The 11,188-nt window shown below is 28.0% G+C and overlaps 2 protein-coding genes across 2 annotated transcripts; both read right to left on the reverse strand.

Annotated features, from left to right (window-relative positions):
- Positions 1-15: 15 nt before the first annotated feature.
- LOC128953489 (hornerin-like) lies at positions 16-959 on the reverse strand. Its single transcript, XM_054298971.1, has 2 exons — positions 925-959; positions 16-805 (listed from the first exon to the last, which is right to left on the reverse strand). Exons 1-2 carry the CDS (start codon positions 957-959, stop codon positions 16-18), a joined length of 825 nt encoding a protein of 274 aa, XP_054154946.1.
- A 32-nt stretch (positions 960-991) lies between these two features.
- On the reverse strand, positions 992-2,453 carry LOC128953513 (uncharacterized). The gene is made up of 2 exons (XM_054298997.1): positions 1,366-2,453; positions 992-1,012 (listed from the first exon to the last, which is right to left on the reverse strand). Exons 1-2 carry the CDS (start codon positions 2,451-2,453, stop codon positions 1,006-1,008), a joined length of 1,095 nt encoding a protein of 364 aa, XP_054154972.1. The 3' UTR covers positions 992-1,005.
- Between the last annotated feature and the right edge of the window lie 8,735 nt (positions 2,454-11,188).

The raw sequence follows: 11,188 nt of genomic DNA on the forward strand, positions 1-11,188 counted from the left end.
GACCATAATATGCCGTCAATTGTATTTTGATTTAGATCTACCACCACAAGTACCACCACTACCTATACCACCAGCACCACCTCTACCACCACCACMCCTACCATCTCCAGGATCTCTGGGTTTGTTTGTGTCGGAACAGCCGCCATCACTTCCATACTGACGTTCTTTCTTTTTCTTCCGATTTTCCACAACTGTAAACCCTTGGGAATCTACTATTGGACTAACAGGAGGTGGAGGAGGATTATGATGTTGTTGTCGTTGTTGTCGTTGTTGTCGTTGTTGTTGTTGACCAGCAGTTCGAGAGCCACCAGTTTGTTGACCATATGTGGTCTGGTATCTGCTGGTACCGGCTCGGCTACCTTGAGATTGTCTGGATTGGCCTCGTGTTTGGTTAGCACTACCACCACCACCACCACCACTRCTGTTGCCTTGTTGTAAACCGCTGCGTCCAGTGAATTGGTTTTTATTGGGACCACTGCCACCTCTAGATTGTTTGTATTGACCACTTTGGTTACCGCTGGGACCACTGGGTTGACCAGTTGATTGAGTACTTGATTTACCGCTAGCACTGRTCTGAGTACCGCTGCTTCCTGTGAATTGGTTTTTATTGCGACCACTGCCACCTCGTGATTGTCTATATCTTTGGTTACCACTACCACTTGGTTTACCACTTGGTTGAATACTTGGGCGACCACTTGGCTGACTACTTGGTTGACCGCTTGGTTGAGTACTTGGGTGACCACTTGGTTGACTACTTGCACTGGTTGCCACTTGTGACCATGGATTGGGAACAAACGGATATACTCTGCCATTTGGATTGTTGTAAACTAAATCATACAATTCTGTATCAGATATCCGATCGAAACCAATGTCCGATTGTCCAGAATTTGTCGGCTCATCCAGAATACCATCAAAGTTGGCCACAATCTTAGTTCTAGTCCGACAATCAAATAACTCATAGTACGAGCTTTGAATGTAACCGATAGTTGTTTGGCCTGATTTCGGCTAAAATCTATGTTGTAATCACCGTTTTTTAAATTATTTACACGCGCTATTGTTTCAATCATTTTAATTATATTTCACGCGCTATTGACATTATAATACATTACTACCATTATAATTAGGTTAAGGTTGCGGTCCGAACACCAGGTTAGGTAACGGAGCGAACACTAATACAATAGATTAGGTTATGTTAACAATTGTGTAAATAGGTTAGGTTAGTTAAATAGAAAATGATCTTATTTTTGCTTAAACTTATTTACTTTTAATTTATTAATTATAAAAATACGTGTAAATATCGCGTGAAATATAATTAAAATGATTGAAACAATAGCGCGTGTAAATAATATAAAAAACGGTGCTTACAACATAGATCGGCTCCCTGATTTCTCGTAGAAGTGTCCATCAACTCCTAGCCGTATGTTTTCGACATTCGTAAGTCGATGTTTGTCGAGATAGGGATTCGGGTAACGCCACCACCAATCGTATTCCGGGAATTTAAATTTACAATTGTTTAATATTAGTTTAAATTGTTTAAAATTATGGTCGTCGGCTGGGGTCGGATATATAGCCGTATCGTTGTAAACAGTTTTATAGGTAATCGGATGGATGTGATATTTGTTGAAGACAGTCAACAGATTCAAATCGATAATATCTTGGCCGACGGTGACAGCGCCGGTATTATCGTATAGTTGTCGTTTGAAACGTATCGACTGTGGCAAATAAAACAGCCGATACTGATCGCCCGATTGATTGGTCTGAATCTTGACGGGCGGATAGGCTGGCGGCGATATTTTGAACATTTCGATAATTGTGTCGAAGGCCGGATTCAACGGATCCAGTGGTAGTCCCGAAAATCGGCTAAAATTGAATTCTTTTGGCCGAATAGAGTGTCCACTTTCAACGAACCGTTGCCCAATCAGTTCACTGTAGGCCTGTCTAATCTGTGGTGTATTGTCAACAATATCGATATGGATGTCCCGTTCGTATCTATCGGGATGATGTATAGGTTGACCTGTCAGTCGATCTACGATTGTAATTATATCCGTATTGATATTCAATATAATTTTGTTTAGCCACTTCACTTCGGGCGGTAACTCATACGAGTGAGGACCAGTGTATCGGTTCCGTTCGGGCATCTGATGTTTGACAATTGCCCGATGCAACTGTTCGTATCGGTGTCGGTACTCAATCTCTCTGATACCGTCCGGCCAGTCTTCGACTCCGACAATATAACCGCCTTCGGGTACTTCCAAAAAGCATCGGCGTTCAAATCCAACCAAATATTTTTGCTGCGGTGACTGTGGATCTACGATCGGTTGGCTACTTATTTTTTCGCCCATATTCTCGATCATCAAATTCCAAGCAATAGTATTATAGTCGGACTCATTGGCCCCCAAAAACAGTACCGGATTTTTGAACTTGTTTGCCCGTTCAGACATTTCAGTGGTCATATAGTTGTTGCAAAATTCCGGCCATTTGATTAGTCTAATACCTTTTTTTTGTATTGTAGGGCACATTCATCCATAGTTGATCCTCGACAATGACTACCGATCCCTGTTCAAACAGCGATCGATTATGATTTTCAATATTAATATCTTCCTGGTAGTTGTCGGTAACTATTAGTTTAGCGCCGGCACACACATAGACTGCAAATACAGTGTTATCGGCTAACGCTTGATCAGCTATGGTTCCGCCGACAGCACCCGCCGGCAGCACTGCCTGTCCATCGTCGTTGTCAGTGTCAGTGTCGTACTGTTTGCTAATCTTACTAAACAACTCCTGTGTCATATCATAGCCACCGCCAAACCGATGCCATCTGCGTTCGCCAAGAAATCGTGTATACAAACGATTATCATTTCGTCCGTCTGGCGAATGGTTCCATAGGAATGATTCGTATGTCTGTTCAGCCGATTCAGGTCCTCTCCACCGATCAGTAGTACCCGATTGACCGGTTTCGCGGACCATATAGATAAGCGATTCTTGGTTCGGACCGAATCGTCTGAATGCCAGACCCATTGTAAATACTTGTCGGACCAGTACTAGATCTAAACCGTTCGGTGACCAAATCACTTCCCATTCATCGGCGGTATTCGGTTTTCTTTCGTACCATTCGTTACGTACGGTCGGATAGATGGCAGTCGTACCGGTTCGGGGACCAACAAAATAGTCGTATTGTCTATTGCCGGACAAATAAATTGAACAGTAGACCGTATTTATGAAGCCGTCTGTACTGATAAACACGTGTTGGCCCAGTTGTTTGCGAGCCGATAGCCTAAAGTATTCCCTGTGCTGGTCGATCTGTATATTTGGATCTGATTGTTGTAGTTGTTGTTGTTGTTGTTGTTGTTGTTGATGACTATTGATCTCTAGATTGCCCCGTAGTCCAGACATGGTTAGCATCGATGTTATCGACTGATGGAAAGTGGATTCCGATACCGAACCTTTTGGCATTAATTTTATCTGATCCGTGTCGTCATAGTAATACCTAAGTGGATCGGCCGGATAGCTAACATAGTATGGCCAATACAAGGCGTACCGATGATAGTCGCCGGGAAGTAATCGCTTATAACTAACAGTACACACGGACAACATGTATGTCTTTTGTTGTTTACGGATTTTCGCACGTCTGACATACAAACCGAACACCCGATGATAGGCCGATTGTGTCCAGAAATCCGACTGTCCCGCATCGTTCACAAAGTGTGTCTCCCGTATCCAGATATCTGTTTCATTGTTTAGGTTGAAGTAATTGTATCGCCAATCGTTGTCAGCCATATTGTTTACGATCGGATTCATAGGCCAGTCACTGGCTGATGATGGCAGCGGTGGTGGTAGTGGTGGTGGTGTTCAATCAGTTTATCGTTAGGTATTGTGTATCTGTGTATGAGTTTGTATGGTCTGATTGAATGTGTGATTGGTTTGTCTGTGTGTGTGTGTGTCCGTTTGTACAGTGCTAGCGGGAAAGGTATGCAATGGGAATGTATGGTTTTTGACTATTAGGTGGTAGTATTCAACAATAAACAAAAATGGTATTTAAATTCAACGGTTGGTTTTTCCTATTAGTAAATTACTTTCAAATTTTTAAAAAATAAAATAACAAACTAAACAATTGAATTTTAAATATTTTTTTATCGCGTTTATTAAAATTGTTTAATTTGTAAATTTTTTTTTTAAGATTTAAATTAATCATTTTTACTGTATCTATATAATACAGATCAGTATTATTGGCCACTACTGGCCCGTAATACTAACCGATTATATTATAGTAGTAGTTATCTATAAAAAAAAGGTTAAATAAACAATAAAATTAAAAATCGTTAAGTTTTATAGTACTTTATATATAACTATTGTCTTAATCTTTTTTACAACAATAAGTTTAAGACAACAATAGTATTATCTATAATACAATAACATATTGTAATTAATTGAAATTAAATTTTATCCAATTTTCATACAGAGAAAATACATGTCATTAATTTAATGTTTAAATAAATAAAAATTAATAATTTAAATAAAAAAATTTCAGGTATTATTTTAGTCTATAATATTCAATAGACATTCAAAAATATATATTTATTAGTTAATTATTATAAATTAATAGAAAAAATGTATCAATATATAGTACATGTATCCAAACAAAAACAAAATTATTTTGGTTTTTATTTAAATTAATTGTTTTTTTTATTAAATTTATAAATTATAAATATTGAGAGAAAGAAAGAAAGAAAGAAAGACAGAGAGAGAGAGAGAGAGAGAGCGAGAGAGAGAGAGAGAGAGAGAGAGAGTTATATAACTGTATTTGTATGAAAATATTAATAAAAAAATAATACTAAAGTTTTGCTTTTGAATTATAATTTTTGATAAAAATTTATTGAATAATAAAAACTTTACTATTTATTATTATAAATTAATATTTAATATATATATATATATATATATATATATATATATATATATATATATATATATATATGAGTTGTATTTTTTTTTATTTTTAAATTTAATAAACCAAATAAACTAATAATACCTATTAAGAAATTTCATTATTTTTTAAGTGTCTGTTTTTTTTTAATAAAACAAAAAATAATATAATTTAATTTAATTTATTATAAAACTTTTTATATTATATTCATATTATAAGTTATACTTCAAATTTTGTTAAGTTATAAATTTTATTTATCGTTTAAAAAACCAATAAAAAAATTAATGACAATTCAATACTGAAAAAAAAATTTATAATAAATATTATGACATAAAATACACTTAAATTTTTAAACATTATTATTTTTATTTAAATTTATAAATACATTTACTATTTACTAATATATATTTTAGTTTCTAATTTATATACAATAATAATAATTTATTTTTGCATATATTTATTTGCATTTAACTTTATTATAGCACTTATTTAATACAAACATTTAAAAATTATTTGACATTTTTATTTAAAAGAATTTTTTTTTTAATTTTGTAAAAACCATAACATTTTTAATGAGCGCTTAATCTGTTATATTACTATTATATATATATATAAAGAAGTATTTCATTAATTATGTCCGAGCGGTTTTCTAAATAACTTTTGATCTGGTAGAGATAAATTATTTCTGTAAAAAGTTTATAATTTAGTTATTTACGCGTGATATAACCACTTTTCATTTTTAAATTTAAATCACGTGATCACATTTTTAACGGGATGTTTGCAAACCACTATGTCAAAACCTAGTATATAAATGATAAGATAAAAATTTTATAGCAAATTTGTAAAGCTTAAATTGATAATTTATGGGAAGAAAATTTTTTTGAAATTGGTCAAAGAATAAATTTTCTTTGGCTTTTCAAACTTGTGGAAAAACACATTATATAAAATATTCGAAAATAAAATGACGTTATTTATGGATAGTAGGCAATTATTAGATAAAGATTTTACTACTATTACTTTTTCTAAAATCAAAATTTTTTTATGTCAAATATTTTTTCAGATAATTAAATTATACTAAAAAACGCAACATTGTAATATGATAATGTAATTTTTATTTAAATTTGATTATCTAAAAAAATATTCGACATAAAAAAATTTTGTTTTTAGAAAAAGTAATAGTATTAAAATCTTTATCTAATAATTGTCTACTATCCATAAATAAAGTCATTTTATTTTCGAATATTTTATATAATGTGTTTTTCCACAAATTTGAAAAGCCATAGAAAATTTATTCTTTGACCAATTTCAAAAAAATTTTCTTCCCATAAATTATCAATTTAAGCTTTACAAATTTGCTATAAAATTTTTATCTTATCATTTATATATTAGGTTTTGACATAGTGGTTTGCAAACATCCCGTTAAAAATGTGATCACGTGATTTAAATTTAAAAATGAAAAGTGGTTATTATCACGCGTAAATAACTAAATTATAAACTTTTTACAGAAATAATTTATCTCTACCAGATCAAAAGTTATTTAGAAAACCGCTCGGACATAATTAATGAAATACTTCTTTATATATATATATATATACTGTATATATGATATCATTTATAAACTGAAATTTATAAAAAATAATAATAATTATTAAGAGGTAGTTATTTTTTTGACAAACAAAATCGTAAATAAAGTTTTTTAAAACTAATATTTATACAGTATTTAGATATATATATATATATATATATATATATATATATATATATATATAATATTATTACTTAAAACATCAAAATGTCTTATCAATTTTATTGCTTTTAATTTATGATTATTTTACGATTTTTTTTGTTGGTATACTTTTTTCGATGTATTTTATTTAACGAAGTTTTAATTATCGCTGTTTTTAGTTTAAATATCTATAAAAAAAAAATATTTTTTTATATGTGTAATAAATAAATGTTTGAGTAATTAATTTTTATTTGAGAAATAAAATGTTAGATTAAATTAGATTAAATTTTGTCAGAAAAAAAAATTATTTATCATTAAATTGTAAACTCATGTATGTATGTATGTATGTATGTATGTGTGTGTGTGTGTGTGTATATGTATGTATTTGTATGTATGTATGTTTGTGTATATATATATATATATATATATATATATATATATATATATATATATATATATATATATATATATATATGTGTGTGTGTGTGTGTGTGTGTGTGGCTTATAAATCAAGTGTTAATATTTGCGCAAAAAATAATTATTTCATGTTTGATTTGATACATAAAAATTTATAAATTATTATAATAAACTAAATGAGAGATAAAACTAAATGCAATGAATTGTTTGATGTCATCGACAAAAAGAGTGGTAACATTAAGAAGGATGATATCAAGACATATATCACTGAAATGGTAAACATTGCCATCAATGAGAAGACTAAATATGAAGAAACAGAGATAAATATGACATTAAATACGGTCAACAAAACACCAGTGATATCCCAATCAATAGAAGACAATGATTTTAACGACCTCGAAGACAATAACCACATCGACAGCCAAATTGAAGTGATTTCTAGTCAAAGAGTGGTAAACATTGACACCATTGATGACAGACTTAAGACATTAGAGAAAATACTATTGAATTTCAAGACAAAGTATAGCCAAAAACAAGACACCAGAAGACATTCATTTCAATGTTACAGATGTCTTAAATTTGGACACAAAGCTAATCAATGCAGAAGTACTTTAAATTCAAGTTCAAGACATAATCTAAGACATGATCGAAGACCTGATTCAAGACCTGATTCAAGACCTGATTCAAGACCTGATTCAAGACATGATTCAAGACATGATTCAAGAGATAATTATCACAATAGACGACAAAACATAAATCAATTCAAACAAAACTTCAACAGATATGGTAATCAAAAACAGGATTTTTTGCCCAACACTCGTGTGTTTCACAATCAAAACACAAAACCATATCAAGTGATGCCGTTTCAAAACAATCAATTGTTTCAACAATATGTACCAAACATGTCATATCTTCCAAATCAATCAGTGATGTCGGCTATCAATCCTCAAGTTTTTCAATACATAAGCCCACAAACGTTACATCCAATGAATTAAACAAAAATGTAAGCAATAATAACATAAATGTATATTTTACTAATGCTCGGAGTTTATGCAACAAAATTAATTTACTAAAATATAAATTAATTGAACTAAATATAGATATATTAATAGTTAATGAAACTTGGTTTACAAACAATTTTCCTAATAATCTTATTTCTACTAATTATAAAATTTTTCGTAAAGATAGACAAAAAACAAAAGGCGGCGGATGTCTAATAGCTGTTAAAAATATATATAAATGTATAGAAATTTTTAATTTATTTGATAAACAAGAGAGTATTGCAATTGAACTTATAATTAAAAATTTGAAAATTTTGTTAATTACGGTATATATTCCTCCAAATAAACAATCAAATTTAGATCTATATAATAATTTAGATAATGAAATAAATAAATTACAAAAATTAACAAAATATGATAGTATAGTAATAGTTGGAGATTTGAATATTAATTATGATCTAAAATCAAATAATTTTGCGATAAAAATCAATCAATTGTTTAATAGTTATGGTTTCAAACAATACGTAAATGACATAACATATCCAAAAAGTAATAATATCTTAGATCTTATTTTTTGTAATTCAAATCATATTTTTAATGTAAATACTGTTGAAAATATTTCACAAAATTGTGATCATTTAGCTTTAAATTTTAATATTAATGTTAAGAAAGTTAAAAATACAGTTATTAAAACTCAAATAATTAATATTATCAATGAAAATAATTTATTAAAATTTAATGAATTATTATATGAGATTAATTGGGAAACAGTTTGTATTGACTGTATAAACATTAATGAAATTTATAACAAAATTGAAATGCATTTTCAATTACTATTTGATAAATCATTTCCAATAAAAGTTATAAAATGTAGAAATAATACTAAATATCCAAAATATATACATAAATTAATTATTAAAAAACGTAAACTTTCTAAGCTATATCAAGTTAACAAAAAACACAAACATTTATCTACTATTGTAAAACTAAACAATGATATACATAAACAAATAGAGATTTATGAAACAGAGAAAATTAATAATTTAATAAATAAATCAAAAAGTTTTTCAAGTTTTTACAAACATATAAAAAACATAAACACAGATAACAACAATGATATTATTTTTAAAAAAGATTCAAAAAACATAATAGAAATCAAAGAGATTATTGAAAATTTTAATAAACAGTTTAACTCTAACTATAATTCTGATATAAATAACGATACAATTATTGCAAATATTAATACATATAATGAATTACCAGACATTGACATATCATATAACGATATATTAAATGCTTATAAAACTTTTAAATTTAACAAATCAAATGGTATTACTTTTATTAACAACAAAATTCTAAAAAATTGTTTGAATGGGTCGACAAAATTGTTATATTTTTTATATAATAAAATTATTTTTTACAATAAAATGCCCAAAAATATGATGTTAGCAAAAGTAACTCCTATTTTAAAAAAACAAAAAAATAAACATTTGTTTGAATCTTATAGACCTATTACCGTATTACCCAACATATTAAGACTGTTTGAAACTATTATATTAAACAAAATTAAACCTTATATTATTGCTAATAATTTGATACCGTACGAACAGTACGGTTATAAAAAACATATAAGTTTACATAACCAACACATTGATATACAAAATATAATATTTAATGGTTTAAATGATAAAAATTGTATCTGTGTAGATTTAATATTTACAGATTTATCTAATTGTTTCGATACAGTACCACATGATAAACTAATAAATAAATTAAGTGAATTAGGAATAACTGGACAATATTTATCTATAATACAAGATATTTTAACAAATAGGAAACAGTTTGTAGAATATAATAATTTATATACAATTCCTAATAAAGTTGGTAGTGGTGTAGGCCAGGGATGTGTATTAAGTCCTATTGAATATAATCTTTATGTATCAGACTTACCTAATTATATTAACTGTCCTACATTTCAATGGGCTGATGATACGGTATTTGTTAAGATTATTAAAAATACAAATGACATTAATTTATTACAAAATGATTTGAATATCTTTGAAAATTATTGTAATGATAAACATTTGAAATTAAATGTAAATAAAACAAAACACTTGAGAATTACATTAAAAAACTGTAAATTAAATACATATTATATGAATAATATATCTATCGATACTGTTATAACACACAAACATTTAGGGGTTACCTATGATAATAAAATGACTTTTAGCTCTCATTGTAATGATTTACATAAAAAAGCTTTTTCTAAATTTTATACATTAAAATATATTTGTAAAAAAGTAAACGGAAAAACATTTTTAAATATGTATAAAACATATATACTTCCGATCATTGAGTATTCAAATATGTGTTGGACTCCAACTAAAACACAATCAAATTTAATTGAGTCAATACAACGAAAGATTACTAGATATATATGTTATAAATTAGGTTATGTTAATATAGATTATGAAAATAGATTAAAAATTTTAGGTTTAAACACATTAGATAATCGAAATAAAATTAAAATATTAAAACATGTTTTTCAAATCAAATCTATGTCCAACACTGTACCTAACAATTGGTTTAATATATTAAACTTTTATAACACATCACGTAATGGTATAAAAATTAAAACAAATTTTAAACGTATTGTGTTAATTGATAAACATTTTTTCAATTATTGTATAAATTTATTTAATTCATTACCAATGTATATTAGAAACGAATCTAATTATAAAAAATTTGTAAATTATTTATATGAAATTTTCAATGTATAATCATTATTTATGAATACAACTTGTTATGTATCTCATTGCTTAATGCTAAAAATATATTATTATTATTATTATTATTATTATAATAAAATTATATACACATATACAGTATATATATATATATATAATTATATATATATTAATGATTTTTTTAAATGATATTTATTTGATTGCGTGTGAGAAAATTTTGATGTTTGTATAGTTTTTAGTCAAATAATTTGTAGAAATATTTATTTAAAAAATATATATTTTTTAATTTAAAACTTTTTTTTTTAATTAAACAAAATTAATTATTTGTTGGTGATATTAATGATACTAATTGTTTATATTTAGCATCAAC

The sequence above is a fragment of the Oppia nitens genome, unplaced genomic scaffold (assembly GCF_028296485.1).
Source record: "Oppia nitens isolate AA-2021 unplaced genomic scaffold, nextdenovo-longstitch-racon4-pilon3 scaffold22_pilon_pilon_pilon, whole genome shotgun sequence".
Taxonomy (NCBI): Eukaryota; Metazoa; Arthropoda; class Arachnida; order Sarcoptiformes; family Oppiidae; genus Oppia; species Oppia nitens.

Coding starts and splice junctions, on each gene's coding strand:
- LOC128953513 (XM_054298997.1), bottom strand. CDS start 2,453: ATGACCACTGAAATGTCTGAACGGGCAAACAAGTTCAAAAATCCGGTA.